The sequence below is a fragment of the Lepisma saccharinum genome, chromosome 11 (genome assembly GCF_977018435.1).
Source record: "Lepisma saccharinum chromosome 11, izLepSacc3.1, whole genome shotgun sequence".
In the NCBI taxonomy this organism is placed as follows: domain Eukaryota; kingdom Metazoa; phylum Arthropoda; class Insecta; order Zygentoma; family Lepismatidae; genus Lepisma; species Lepisma saccharinum.
The window spans coordinates 34,377,341-34,391,307 of NC_139239.1; the positions used below are offsets into that span (position 1 = coordinate 34,377,341).

A 13,967-nucleotide genomic window follows, 5' to 3' on the forward strand; every position below is an offset into this window, starting at 1 on the left:
TGATCTGAGGTTGATTCCCCTCTCTAAAGCCACATTGGTAGTCACCTATTATTTTATTTACATATGGGGAAAGCCTTCGGAACAGTATTTAGAAAAAAAAAAATTGTATCCAGTGGTAAGTTTGCTAATACCTCTATAGTTTCCTGTTTGTAGACTATCTCCTTTCTTATATATGTGATATATTGTGATGTGATTTCTTCATCCTTCCAAATTCTATCTAGTATCTTTTGCATGCTTCCCATGAAATCCCTTCCATAAAGTTTCATCATCTCGGTTGTTATTTTGTCAGATCGTGGTACTCGGTTGTTCTTCAGCTTTGCAATGGCACTCCTAACTTCAAGGCTGGGCCCATCTTTTTGCCGTTCATTCATTTGGAGGTTCGTGGTATTCTGATTTCCTTCCCTATCCTGTTTCTCTCCTTGCTCCCTTTCATTCTCTTTGTGGTCCTGGTCATTCAAAAGTTCATTAAAATGTTCCTGCCATGTGGTGAAAACATCCTGGTCATTGGTTAGCAGTCGTTCATCCTTATCCTTAAATATATATATGCTCCTGTTTGGAATCCTCCTCTCATTTCATTGACATTTCTATAGAATCATCTACTTTCTCATTTTGCATTATATCCTTCCAGTTGCTTCATCTTATTTCCCTTATACTCCCTCTTCTTCCTTTCATGTATTTTCTTTTCTACCTCAATTCCCTATATAGTTCTAACTTTGTTCTTATAAAGTAGCTTTGTATCATATTTTGATAAGCTTCATTTTTCTGCCTGGTTATCTCCCTACACTCATCAAACCACTCCCTATGGTTTTTTCTTCATTTCCCCTATTTCTTCATCAGCTACTTTTGTTATCTCTTATGTTGGTCCACCCCTCACTACTACTACTACTACTATTCATACCACCTTCCAATTTCCTCAGCCTGTCAGCAATCTTTTGCTCATACCTTTTCCTTCAGTCTTTTTCCTTTCATTTGTCATATCTTGCAATTTCACTTCATCGCCTCCCTTTTGGACAATATATTTGGTTCTTAACCTTAGCAATAACCAGGTACTGGTCTGTATCCACATTAGTTCCTCTAAAACTATGTACATCTAAAATGTTAGATTTGTGTTTACTATCTAAAATTGCATGGTCTATCTGATTACTTGATCCCCCATCAGAAGTTCTCTCATGTTCTTTATGAGGATAAAAGGTGCCTGCTTTGATGTCTATTTGTGCAATCGATCAGCTTTTATTCTGTTATCTTTTCTCCCATGCTGTAAGCTTTGCATTCCAATCACTTGTCTAGCCCAAGCTTCCTTGCCTTCCTTTGCATTAAGATCTCAGAGGCTTTTGTCAAATAAGTATACGAATTTAAAATTCATGCCAAAAGACCTCTGCAAAACCGAAAAAATGTTGTAACTCTTAGACTATTTGACCAGTCTACTTCGGGTAACTTTTGTTTTGCAGCTAAAACATCAGGGTATGCAACAGTGCAGAAATCAAAACCAATAAGAGGGGTTGGGTGGGCTGCGGCCCCCAACTTTCATTGAAAAAAATATAAAAATGGAGAGTTTGCCCCCTCTTCCCCACTATTTTGGGAAGTGGATGCAAATTCAGCCTTATTTTCAAAGAATGGTCCCTTCTCAACCAAAAAAGTAATTTCATGTTCCTCGGTGCATTACATTATCGAATATGTGAAACAAACTCCCCATCTTTGATTTTTTTCCATTGAAAGTTGGGGGCTGCAGCCCACCGAACCCCTCTTATCGGCTTTGGCATTTTGATTTCTGCACGGTTGCGTACCCTGATGTTTTAGCTGAAAAACAAAAGTTACCCGAAGTAGATTGGTCAAATAGTCTTGAGTTATAACCTTTTTTGTCAAATAAGTATACGAATTTAAAATTTTCGGGACAATGGCCTCGGCAAAACCGGGGTATCTTTTTGACAACCCCCTCGGCAGAGTAAAGGTTAAAATACAGGTTCTGTCATCTATTGCCTTAAAATCCATTACAAGATTTTTCAACTCCTGTCCCAAATTCATGTCTTTCTCCACAGCTATAGTATATTGCTGTGTCTTTTTGCTCAAACACATCCTTCCCAGTCCACCTAATGCAAGAATATCAAGCTTGTATTTATTGAACTGTTCGATAAGGTTTTTTAGGGCCCCAGTTCTGTATAGGGATAATATGTTCCATGTTCCAAATCTCATAACCTTGTCCTTGCCTGTTCGTCTTACATATTCCAGTCCTGCTCTGATTTGAAGGCTTCTCAACTATTGGTGTTTTTACTTGGAGGAATGGTCAGTCCCATGCCAAACCCCCGAACTTGGGGGACCAGGATTTTTAATTCGGGTTTACTCCCCTAGGAAGGATGGCTTCGCTATGCCTTAAGAATCCTCCCTAACTTTGGTTTTCTATCAGGGTATCCTTCCCTTAGCCTTTGGGGATTCCTCCCCTCCCTGTAAGGCAGCAGGGGCAGTGCTTATTTGATGGTGGCATTTCCTTGCCATGTCACAGTGTTGTCAGTGAGCTTTTCTGCATTTTTAATGAGGATAGTCCTGCCATGGGCCAACCCCCCCTCCCCCCCCTCCCCAAAGACCTACTGCCACCTCAGTCCAGGACTTATTTGGCATTGCCTTATTAACCACCATATCTGAAGGTCATTCGCTATCGACCACCTGTGACCTGCCCAGTAGCAGAGGGCCGCCCTGGGGATCTCATAATTTAATCTTATAAATATTTTAAAACAAAACTGATAGGATGCTACAGAGGTTGTTCCGCCTACGTTTGGCCAATTTCGTTCCTACCACCCTGCACTCAGAATGAACTCACCCAACCTTGGTCAGGCATGTTTGTCAGTGTAGTGTGTGAGCTGTAAAAGTGTGGTTGTGTTTTCTCACTGGGCCAAAAATCCCGCCAAAACTGAGCCGCTTTTTGGGAGGAGTGCGTTGTATAACTTTCCAAGTGTTTGCATTTTCTCGCTTGGCCGAAAATGCTGCCAAAACAGTTGCTTTTGGGAAGGTTTTGTTGTAGCCTTTTATGACGCAAAGTTCAGTGTGTCAATGATCAGGAAGTAGTGTAAGAGCAAGAATTGTGACGTTAGTTTGACTTTATTCAAGAATGTGATCGGCAAGTATAAGGATTGCATGGCCCCAGCGTTCGGTTCTCCAACAAAGGTGACGAGAACACGGCCGTGCACACAAGCAAACCACCAGTATGCAGGCGAAACTTCGCAGAATGGGCATGCAAGAGAATCCACCGACCCAAAGACAGATGGAAAATCATCTAAATATGATTTTGGAAACTGTTAACAGCACCTTGCACTTGCATACTGGTGGTGGCTTGTGTGCACGGCCGTGTTCTCGTCCCCTTTGTTGGAGAACCGAACGCTGGGGCCATGCAATCCTTATACTTGCCGATCACATTCTTGAATAAAGTCAAACTAACGTCACAATTCTTGCTCTTACACTGCTTCCTGATCATTGACACACTGAACTTTGCGTCATAAAAGGCTACAACATAACCTTCCCAAAAGCAACTGTTTTGGCAACATTTTCGGCCAAGCGAGAAAATGCAAACACTTGGAAAGTTATACAACGCACTCCTCCCAAAAAGTGGCTCAGTTTTGGTGGGATTTTTGGCCCAGTGAGAAAACACAACCACTCTTTTACAGCTCACACACTACACTGACAAACATGCCTGACCAAGGTTGGGTGAGTTCATTCTGAGTGCAGGGGGGGAGGAACGAAATTGGCCAAACGTAGACGGAACAACCTCTGTATGACAGTTGTAATGAAGAGATGTTATGTATTAAGATAATTAGATGCATATTTATAGTAAGTGAGAGAACTGGTTTGAATAAGAATAATTGCCTGAATTTTGAATTTGAATTCGGAGTGTAGTGTCATGTTGATTTTATTAAGGCAAATGAAATATTAAAGTTGTTTTGAAAACTTGTTACCTAAAATGAAAATTTCCATCCAAATAGGCATATTAGTGATCTTCATGATCCTCACTTGCATGAAAGGCATGCAATGTTAAAATTTATTCCTTTTTAATGGATATTTTTGGTCCACATTTTGCCACTCATCCATATTCGAGGACTTTACATATATCACAAGTTTTATCAAAACCTTAATATGTTGGGTTTTAAGTTTTTGCATCGGAAAAAGTGACTGCAGATTCAAACTGACATACAGTATAAGGTCTTTCATTATTATTGCATTTTAATGTTTGTTTTTGCTAATATGTAGTATTTGTGTTTTTTTCAGCTGAGTGATGAAGATATAGCAATTGTGAAAATGGATGCCACGGCCAATGATGTTCCAGCTACATTTGATGTAAGAGGTTTCCCTACTCTCTACTGGGCTCCACGTGATGACAAAGCAAACCCTGTTAGATACGAGGTATGAAAGTAGTTCAGTATCTATAATACATGAATTAGAGCATAAGTAAGACACCTGGTGATTCAGTGACAGATGTACCACAGCTGTTATTAATTACCTAATATGAAACACCTTAAACCTGATATGAATCCACAGCAAATGCATCATTTTGCAATATTATTTTATGCCATGTAGGAGCATCCAGTGGTTAAGGGCCTCTTTAAACTGTAAGTCCAGTTTTGTTTAGCCTGTCAACAGGGGTGGAAAATAGTTTGTATATTTATTTGTGCGTTTTAGAAGACATCTTCCAGTAAGATGACAGATTTTTCAGTTCCATTGAAAAACATTCTTTATACAACTTTCCTAACTTAATTACTAACTATTATTGTGCTGACCTGTAGCCATTTTTTGAGCATTGGCTCTCTGTTGTTGATGACAGATTTATATACATTCTGATTTGAGGTCGTGGGAGTTTTTCTTCTCTGCTTCCTACTGTAATGCCTTGATACGTTCTAATGCACTATTATTTTTAAGTTTAAAAGCTTCGTCGATCCGTGGCGAAAAAGTGTGATGATTCTTACGCGACATCCTCGCTTTTATACTATTTTCGAGAACACAGATTAAAGTACAGATGAATTATTCACTATCTACTAAAGGATACTATCAACAAAACTGACATCTATACATCTTTAGAAATACAAATTCGTATAGTGCACTCTTGCAAACAAAGATACATTAAATTACCTATAATGTAGCATAAAATACAATAAACGATAAACAAAAGATATATATTACAAACAAGGTGCATTATTACATATAATAACAAAGAAAATGTGGATCATATCATCTGCCCCTTCCTTTCGGAAACTAAGTTTCAGGAAGGAAGTTATCTACCTGGAGGAAACTTAGTTTTAAAGTACAAATTCTTTCTTTTTATCCTCCGAAAAGCGGACCAGTTTTAGGTTATCCAAGTTAACCTTACCATATAATTCTTTAGTCCTTGGAATTAGCAATGTCACATTATTTTCCACTTTGTCCACTAGATAAGGTCCTATCCACAACATAAATAACTTTTGAATGGTCCTATCTAATGAGGAGCTTAAGGAATGGTTTTTAACCATCACGAAGTCTCCAACTGTCACTGTCTTGGCGTTTCCCTTCTGTTTTAAATCCTTCGACAGCTTCTTCTTCTTCCTGACTTGGGCTAAGAATAATTTGGGCTTCTTCCCGTTTGGGCCAATTGAAATGTGTTAGGATCTCTCTGGGTATAGGATGATTGAAGAATAGTTCAGCAGGCGAATATCCAGTAGTCTCAGAAATGGAATAATTAATCAGCAGGACGACTGCAGGCGTATGTTACCATCAGGCTTACCAACAATTAAGGTGGTCATACAAGATGAATATCAAGGCACAGTAACATCTCATCGTCTCCACTTTTTCAGTTCTTCTTTCAGGAGCTTTCTTCAGCCTATCGGTATGGGATATGGAGATCGATACACAGGTTCTGTGGTGGTGAGTTCAATCTCACAGTGGATGTTTTTAATAGTACCTTAAGTCTCGGAAAATACATCTCTATGCTTCAATAAGACTTCTTTCAATTGGCTTCTACCCCTTTCGCATAAAATCTCATTCGCATTGACCTTCTGCAGAATGTCGTCAGGACTAGCCGTCCACTGATCGACATGGGAATCTTCACGGACATTTCTTACATACGTCCCTTTCGAAGATCCATTATTCACGAGGTCCTGCTCTACCGGAACTCCGTCTACGGTGAGGGATAACTTCTCGCGCTGTAGGTCAATTCCTGCTTCATATTTCCTGAGGAATGGGTAGCCCAAAATAAAGTCAGCTTCGAGACCCTTCAAGACAAACATGTCCTCCAATAAATTTCTTCCAGCAATCTCCAGATATACTTGTCTACATCCTACAACTCTAGTTTTGTTTCTCCCAGTGAAATCAGTCAGCCTAACATCTGGACATGTTTGTAACTGCAATGATGGCAGCTTCTCTTTAATCTTCTTCCAAATGGCGTAGCTCATGAGATTACATTCGCTGCCAGTGTCCAGAACACAAATAAAATCGACGCCGGTTACAGTTGCTTTAATTAACGGAGCCCTGGGTAAATTTTCCTTTCTAACTGCCTGTTGTAGTGCTCTATCTAAACTTTGTTCTCCCTCATTGAGAGTCAGCACAACAAAAAGATGATTATCTTCACTATTTATATCGCTGTCATCGGTTCCCAGAGAAGTCCAAGATATTAGCCCAACCGTGATCGGGAACGAAGAATTCACGTTGGGCGACTGGCTAAATCCGACTGCACACCACTCGGATTAGCACTAGTCGATGGTGCCCAACAAAAGTCTCTTGTTATGTCGACGCTTTGACGTTGCTAGTTCGTCAAACGTGAAGCAGAAGGTTCAAATGGAGGCGCCGTCACTCTGAAATTACTGGGTTCAGAGGCGTTACGTGAAGAGTCACGGGAATGGTCTTCTGGATCAGATCTGGAACAACGCGGCCCACGTGCGTAGTTGTTCCTGCCATCCCTTCTAGGAGGATTACGTCGTCTGTTGTAATTGGAATATCCATTCCTCTGGTTCTGCATAACTTGTCTGACTCTGGGTTGTTGGTTTCCAATTCTATTTTGTCTGGGAGCATTTCCCTGGCCTTCACCTTCCCTATTCCACACAGGCTTCCAACTGTCCTGCTCTTCAAGCACCTCGAACCTTTTCAGAAAGTCGGCTAGCTGCCGTACAGTTTGAGGAGAATTAGCTAGACTCAGACTGAGAGCTCTATATGGAAGCTGGGAGATGATTAAATTCACAATCTCAGGTTCTATGTAATGGGCAGACAGATTGCGGTAGGCTGAGTAAATAGACCAGGCATATTCCTCCATGCTCATACCGGACTGCTTTAAGTATCGGCGAGATCTCACTGCTGTCAGCTGCCTCTCTGGCCTCTTCTGAAGCATATTGTTTGCGAAAACGACGGCAGAAATCAGAATAGGACTTGAACTCTAACTGGTTTTGCTTGAAACCAATGCTCAGCCTGGCCCTTGAAGAGCCGAGGAATAATTTCCAATCGGTATTCGTATGGAATCTGCATTAAATCAAAATTGATATTAAGTTCTTTTAAGTATTGCTCAGCATTCTGGGCTTCCAGGTCTCCCTTGAACTTCAACAAGGAATTAAGGTCTGCCATCCTTGGAGTTCCAGTCATTGCTGATCGCGGAGTTGTTGGCGGCGACTCATCTGGCCCGCTCCTTGAATTTCCATGCCTTCGTGTTCGCTTCCTGATTTTTGCTTGATACTGAGAGTCAGAGCTGGTACTGGAAGAGGAGGAACTGCGATCTTTCTTCCTTTCTAGACGTTTCCTCTTTGTCCTTTCTTCATAAAGACTGTGCCGGCCCTGCGAGATTCCTCTCTGTAACCTCTGTCATCGCCCGAAAGACTAAAGGTAGGTGGAACAGCAGATGCCACTTCATTAGCTCTTGAATCAGCAGTAACTCGTGGGCGACAGACTTGTTTGTCTTCTCTAGTTCTCTCTCCACCGGCTCTGTCCATCGCTTCATTTAGTTCAACGTTCATGGTTGGCAACGCTGCACTCTCAGCAACTGCAGACGGATGACCAGCTGTTCGAGATCCAGTTTCTGTTTCCGTTTGGCAGGTAACGTGCATGGTCTCTAACTGATTCGTAAGTTGTTCTACTTGAGTTTTTATTTCCTCAACGTCCTTGCTTCTTTGAGACACAATTACTGAAATCTGACTTAATATTTTCTTGGACCTCAGCCCGGAACTGTATTTTGTCAGTCTCGGTCTCAGCCAATATCTGTTCCATCGTCAGCTGTTTTTCAATAATCTTATTGCACTCCTCAGTGAATCTCGAATTAATATCCTCTACATCGATGCGAACACTTTCCGTGGCTTTATTAACATCGGCTGTCAAGCTACGCCGGAACTCATCAAAGTCCATCTCTCTAGCCTGCCGAATTTCTTCAGAGAATCGGGCCCTAGTATTCTCGTTCTCAGACTTTAGTTGTATTTCACAGGCCATCTGGCCTATTTCAGCTCTTAAAGCTTTCATAGATTCATCGTGCTGCTTACCAATATCATCCTTTAGCAACGCACATTCTCTGAGGATATCTTCCTTCAATATGTCAGATTGTCTACAGATATCAGCCTTCAGTGTTTCAGACTGTTTGCGGATATCAGCTTTCAGTGCTTCAGACTGTTTAATATCAGCTTGCTGTTTAATATCAGCCTGCAGTGTTTCAGACTGTTTGCTAATATCAGCCTGTAATGTTTCCATACTTTCAACTTGCTGCTTGCTAATTCCTTCAATCATGGTTTTTAAAGCTTCAAACATATTTAATGGATCAGATGTAATAGTTGTAGACAATCATTAACATTCTTTACAAACTAAATCGGTAGCTTCGTGGCTTTCAGATCGAACATCTAAGCCACAACATTCATAATGTAGAAGCTTTGTACATTTCTTGCACACAAATGTGGTTTTATCTTTATCAATGTTCCGACAACAATCGGGAACATTAAGCTCTGAATTTGAAGCAAGATTTTTATTTGCGCTATGCAAATGTTTTCTTTCCATTTCGAACGAAGTAGTTCTGTGCTTTTCTACAAATATAAAAGTTTAGTGCTCTTGCACAATGAATCTCAACTTTAAACAATTGTCTTGCCCTTGTACACTACAAAATCGAGCCAACACGTTGAGCTGCCACTTGATACGTTCTAATGCACTATTATTTAGATGCGTCGTATTATTATACTATTAATATTAACTTAATAATACTCAGCGGTGAACGATGAGACTCGGTGAAGTACACAGACTCCTCTCAGGTACAGGGATAGTGTTAGGCAAAGACAATATTCACAGCACAGAGAAATAAAACCACATTACTGCCGTATGTATAAACTGAAAAGTTTTATTCTTTATTTATTGCAATTATAATGCAACTATACTTGAGACGAGGGCGAGGATTTCGCTTTGTCGATGAATTGACTCAATTAAAACGCATGAAACTCAATGCGTGGCTATCGGCAAGCCTATGATCACATAGACCTAGCTTGCACCCCGAACTACCACACCAAGAGATATGCAATGATAACTGAGCCAATATTTGCTCTTTAGCCTTTTATTTCCAAATTAATCTTTAGGCTAACTTTATTATTTGACGTAGAATGGTTGCAGTATTGTGCATATCATCAATGCATGGCTATCGGCGTACCTATGTTCACATAGGCCTAGCTTGCACCCCGAACTACCATACCAAGATGTATGCACAACACCGAGGAGTTCTTTTTAAGTTTAAAAGCTTCGTCGATCCGTGGCGAAAAAGTGTGATGATTCTTACGCGACATCCTCGCTTTTATACTATTTTCGAGAACACAGATTAAAGTACAGATGAATCATTCACTATCTACTAAAGGATACTATCAACAAAACTGACATCTATACATCTTTAGAAATACAAATTCGTATAGTGCACTCTTGCAAACAAAGATACATTAAATTACCTATAATGTAGCATAAAATACAATAAACAAAAGATATATATTACAAACAAGGTGCATTATTACATATAATAACAAAGAAATTACGCTTTCTTTTACAAAAATAAATACATTAGTGACATATCTTCTACTGGTGACGTCACATAAAAATGTGGATCATATCAGCATGATATATTACCATGTCACTTTTGTTTACAGTTCATTCTAATCTTGATTTTTCATTTCAAAATGTTATCCTATCCTACCTTCGTAGCTAAACATCAAAAATGTCTCTCGCACGTTAAGCAATGACCTGCGACTCCATGCTTACAAACGATGAAAAGGACACCTCCTGACAAGTGAATTGAGGTGCCAGAGGCTCCTAAAATCAAAGCACTTACTGCAGCGCTTCGCGGCAAATGGGCATAGTCACATCCTTTTCACAGATGAAAAGATTTTCAGTGTTGAGGAGACTTTCAATGCCCAAAATGACAGGGTATATGCCAAATCTGCTAGAGAAGCTGGTGAAAAGGCTCCAAGGGACCAGAGGGGTCATTATCAGTCATGGTGTGGTGGGGTGTCAGCTATGAGGGCTCAACAGAGCTCCATTTCTGTGAAAAAGGGGTCAAAACATCAGCCAAAGTGTACCAGAAGACAGTGCTTGAGAGACTAGTCAAGAATCTCAACAACGCCCTCTTCCATGGGCAGAACTGGAGCTTCCAGCTGGATTCAGCCCCAGCACATAAGGCCCGAACAACACAGTTGTGGCTGGAGGCAAATGTTCCAGACTTCATTTCCACTTCAGATTGGCCTTCTGCAAGTCCGGACCTAAACCCTTAGACTAAAAATCGTGGTCCAAGCTTCAGTAAGAAGGCATCCCAATATTGAAAGTCGCTTTGGTCTCTTCTGAAGGCAGTTGCTGATTTTCCAGTCATGTGTTGCGTAATTCAATTGATGAGTGGCCACAAAGACTTAAGGATTGTGTTCATGCTAAGGTTGGCCATTTTGAATAATGATTTGTGATTTTTCATGCATCCATTTCAGTAATGTTATTAGGATATTAAAATATATATCAGCATTTTGTGTTAATTTACTTAAAACTTTGTGACAGTATTTATGGTAAGACTAGGTACATATCTAGTTAAATTCTCACGAGTTTGTTACAATCAGCAGCAAAGATGACATTCTGTGTTTTAAGAAATGGAATCATGTTGATGCAGAATTAGACATTGTCCTCTGCTTGCTTGAAATTGTTTCCATTCATGACCCTCACATTGTAGAAAATAGAATGAATAAACATGGTGATGGGCAATTTGCTTACTATTAACCTTTGCAGTTGGTTGTGCAGACCAGATACAGTGGAACCTGAATTTTACATTTTTCAAGGGACCAAGCTGAGAAAAACTTAAAATGCGAGAAAATTTAAAATGAAGGAAGATATTGCCTGCCTCTGTGTCAGAGTGGTTAGCATAGTATGCTAAAATGCCAAGGGTCCTGGGTTCGAATCCCGGCCTGCGTATGGGTGTTCTTTGTGACTGTCTCATTATCGGTTGCATCATATCCCAATCTTCACGATTAGCCGAAAGTGGCAGAAAGGCTACGCTAAATAACAAAATTCAAATCAAACTTGATGTACAGTGGGATTCATAAGTGTTCTTCAGCAAATTCGCCATGACTGTTTAATTTTCTGCATCCTGCATGATTTTAAGAAATGGATTTTTTATGTATTCTGGTGCAGAAGTTGTCAGCAGGTTGTTACAATTCTTGAAGCTTCCACTGCATAAAAAAGAGAATAAACATGATTGACAATTTGCTTGGTAATACGTATGTATAGAGGCATGCATATTTCATTTTTGATGAAACACTAAATATGAAATAACACATTGTAATGTTAATTTTTCATGTTTGAGAAAGGGGTGAGGTACATATTCCTACCCTGTTTTGCCATGAAATGAACTGCAAAATTCGAAATAGACTCTTTTAACTACATTTAGTGTTTATTTACTGACGTGACACTTTCTGCAGTTTGAATTATCCTGCAAGTAATGCTGTTCATGGAAAATTGATTAATTCTGCTGTAAATATGTGAAAAGCTAAAATGGACCCTTTATACGGGAATAAACTTAACCTTGAAATCGCCCAAAATGAGGCGCTCTAAGAAGAATTAGGCAAAATTCCCATGCTATTTGCACCTTGGTACTTTTATATTGTGGTAGAAACACTAACAGTCTTTCTGGGAAAAGCCTTTGTCATGGTTGAAGCACTTTCCCCCCTTTCAATATGCCAAGGTCACATGTTCAGGTCCTTGTTAACCTTGTTTTTCGAGCTGTGCATGCAGACTTCAACATATTGGCTCATATTACATTTTGTGTGCCAGCTAGGAACATGAAACAGCTTTCATTTCATTAGGAAAGGTCCATACTATGAAAAGGAAGCTAAAGTTTGCATCCTTTTCCCATACGAGTGGGGAAAGATAGGGCGAAGTGCTGATTTTTATTTTTTCATGGAAATTTTGGGGGCACGGCCCACCCCACCCCATTGTTTTTACTTTGGCATTCTGAATTGTACACAGTTGCATGCCCTGGTGTCTTAGCTTCAAAACAAAACATACCTGAAGCAGATTGGTCCAATAGTCTGAGTTATAACTTTTCAGAAATAAAATTTAAAAATTGCACTGAAAAGCTTCTGTGAATCAGGGGTTACATTTGGCAAACCCGCCCGGCGGTGTAAATGTGTGCCAGCTAGGAACATGAAACAACTTTCGTTTCATTACGAAAGGTCCATACTATAAAAAGAAAGTGCGTCCTTTTCCCATAGGAGTGGGGAAAAATGGGGCGATGTCCAGATTTTTGTTCTTTTTTAATGGAAATTTGGGGGGCACAGCCCACCCCGTCGATTTTTCACTGCTATAACACCGAAATGTTATTTTATTTGCTGCTTTTGAACCTGAAATTGACTCTGTTTTTGTATCGATGTAATGCTTTTTTATTTACCAAAATATGTCTCTACTTATGTAGCTCACTAACTACAAGGTTTTCAATTGTAATTTCGATATTTTTTACCAACAGACATCCAAGGAATTTTATCATGTAACTACATCAGTCTGTAAGCATTAGAAAGTATATTTTTCAAAATTAGGCAACCATCAAGTGGCTCCAACCTTTGTGAAATATCCAGTGGATCAGTGCACACATTTAGCAAATTGTACAAAGGCTTTTCTTGTTTCCAGGGTGGCCGTGAGGTTGACGACTTCATCAAGTACATTGCAGAGCACGCAACAGAGGAACTCAAGGGTTGGGACAGAAGTGGCAACGCAAAGAAAGAGGAGCTGTAAATCCATTCTAAAAGAAGTGTTGTGAAAGAATGATTCATATTAATAGTAGAAAATGACATAATACATAGACTGTTGAATGCCTGTGTGAATGGAGTTGTGATGCACATTTGTGACTTTCAAGTGGATCTGTGTTGAGTGAGTCAAGTGATAATTGATACTGACAGTTAATGTGTGGAAAAACTGGTACGGTCAATTAGAGAAAATGCAGTATAGACAAATTTTAGAATTAAGTGACTTAAATTATCCATCTTTATCTGTATAATTTGCTTCCTTGTTGAACTTGGAACCTGTCAGTTTTTGTGATGTTACTTTTCTTTATCAGCTGTACGTACCATTCTCATTACAGTTGATGCATGTAGCATTTTTTTCCTTTACAATTGTTGTCCAGTCTGTGTGGTTTGGGGGAAGGTTACCAAGGGTATTTTTTTTACAAGTATTTCCATTACAGAACCTTAAAACATACATTCATGAAAAAATAAAGAATACATTGTGTTGATATGGTGTATTTACTTAAATTCCCCTGTTTTTATCTGCAAACTTCCATATTCAACTTAGGCCTTATTTTAGTAGGAATGACTGCTCGCTCAATGGGCAACCTGATGCAGAAATGTCAGTTCTATTGTCTGCAGCTGCCGTATATTTTTCTCACCAAGTGGCAGCATTTATGGGTTATTATGTGTTCAAATATGGTGTGTGCTGAGATAAAGATTTGTTGTTGCCATGAAAGTTTGTTATGCAAGACTTATTGAAGAATTTGGACA

At 39.6% G+C, this 13,967-nt stretch overlaps 1 protein-coding gene across 1 annotated transcript in view; it reads left to right on the forward strand.

The window, feature by feature from the left end:
• Positions 1-13,702, forward strand: part of LOC145994717 (protein disulfide-isomerase A3-like) — a 49,918-nt gene extending 36,216 nt beyond the window's left edge. Inside the window, exons 10-11 of the mRNA XM_083130908.1 lie at positions 4,252-4,386; positions 13,102-13,702. Of these exons, the coding sequence (XP_082987034.1) occupies positions 4,252-4,386; positions 13,102-13,206 (240 nt within the window). The 3' untranslated portion in view covers positions 13,207-13,702. The remainder of the gene's footprint in view (positions 1-4,251; positions 4,387-13,101) is intronic.
• Positions 13,703-13,967: the final 265 nt, after the last annotated feature.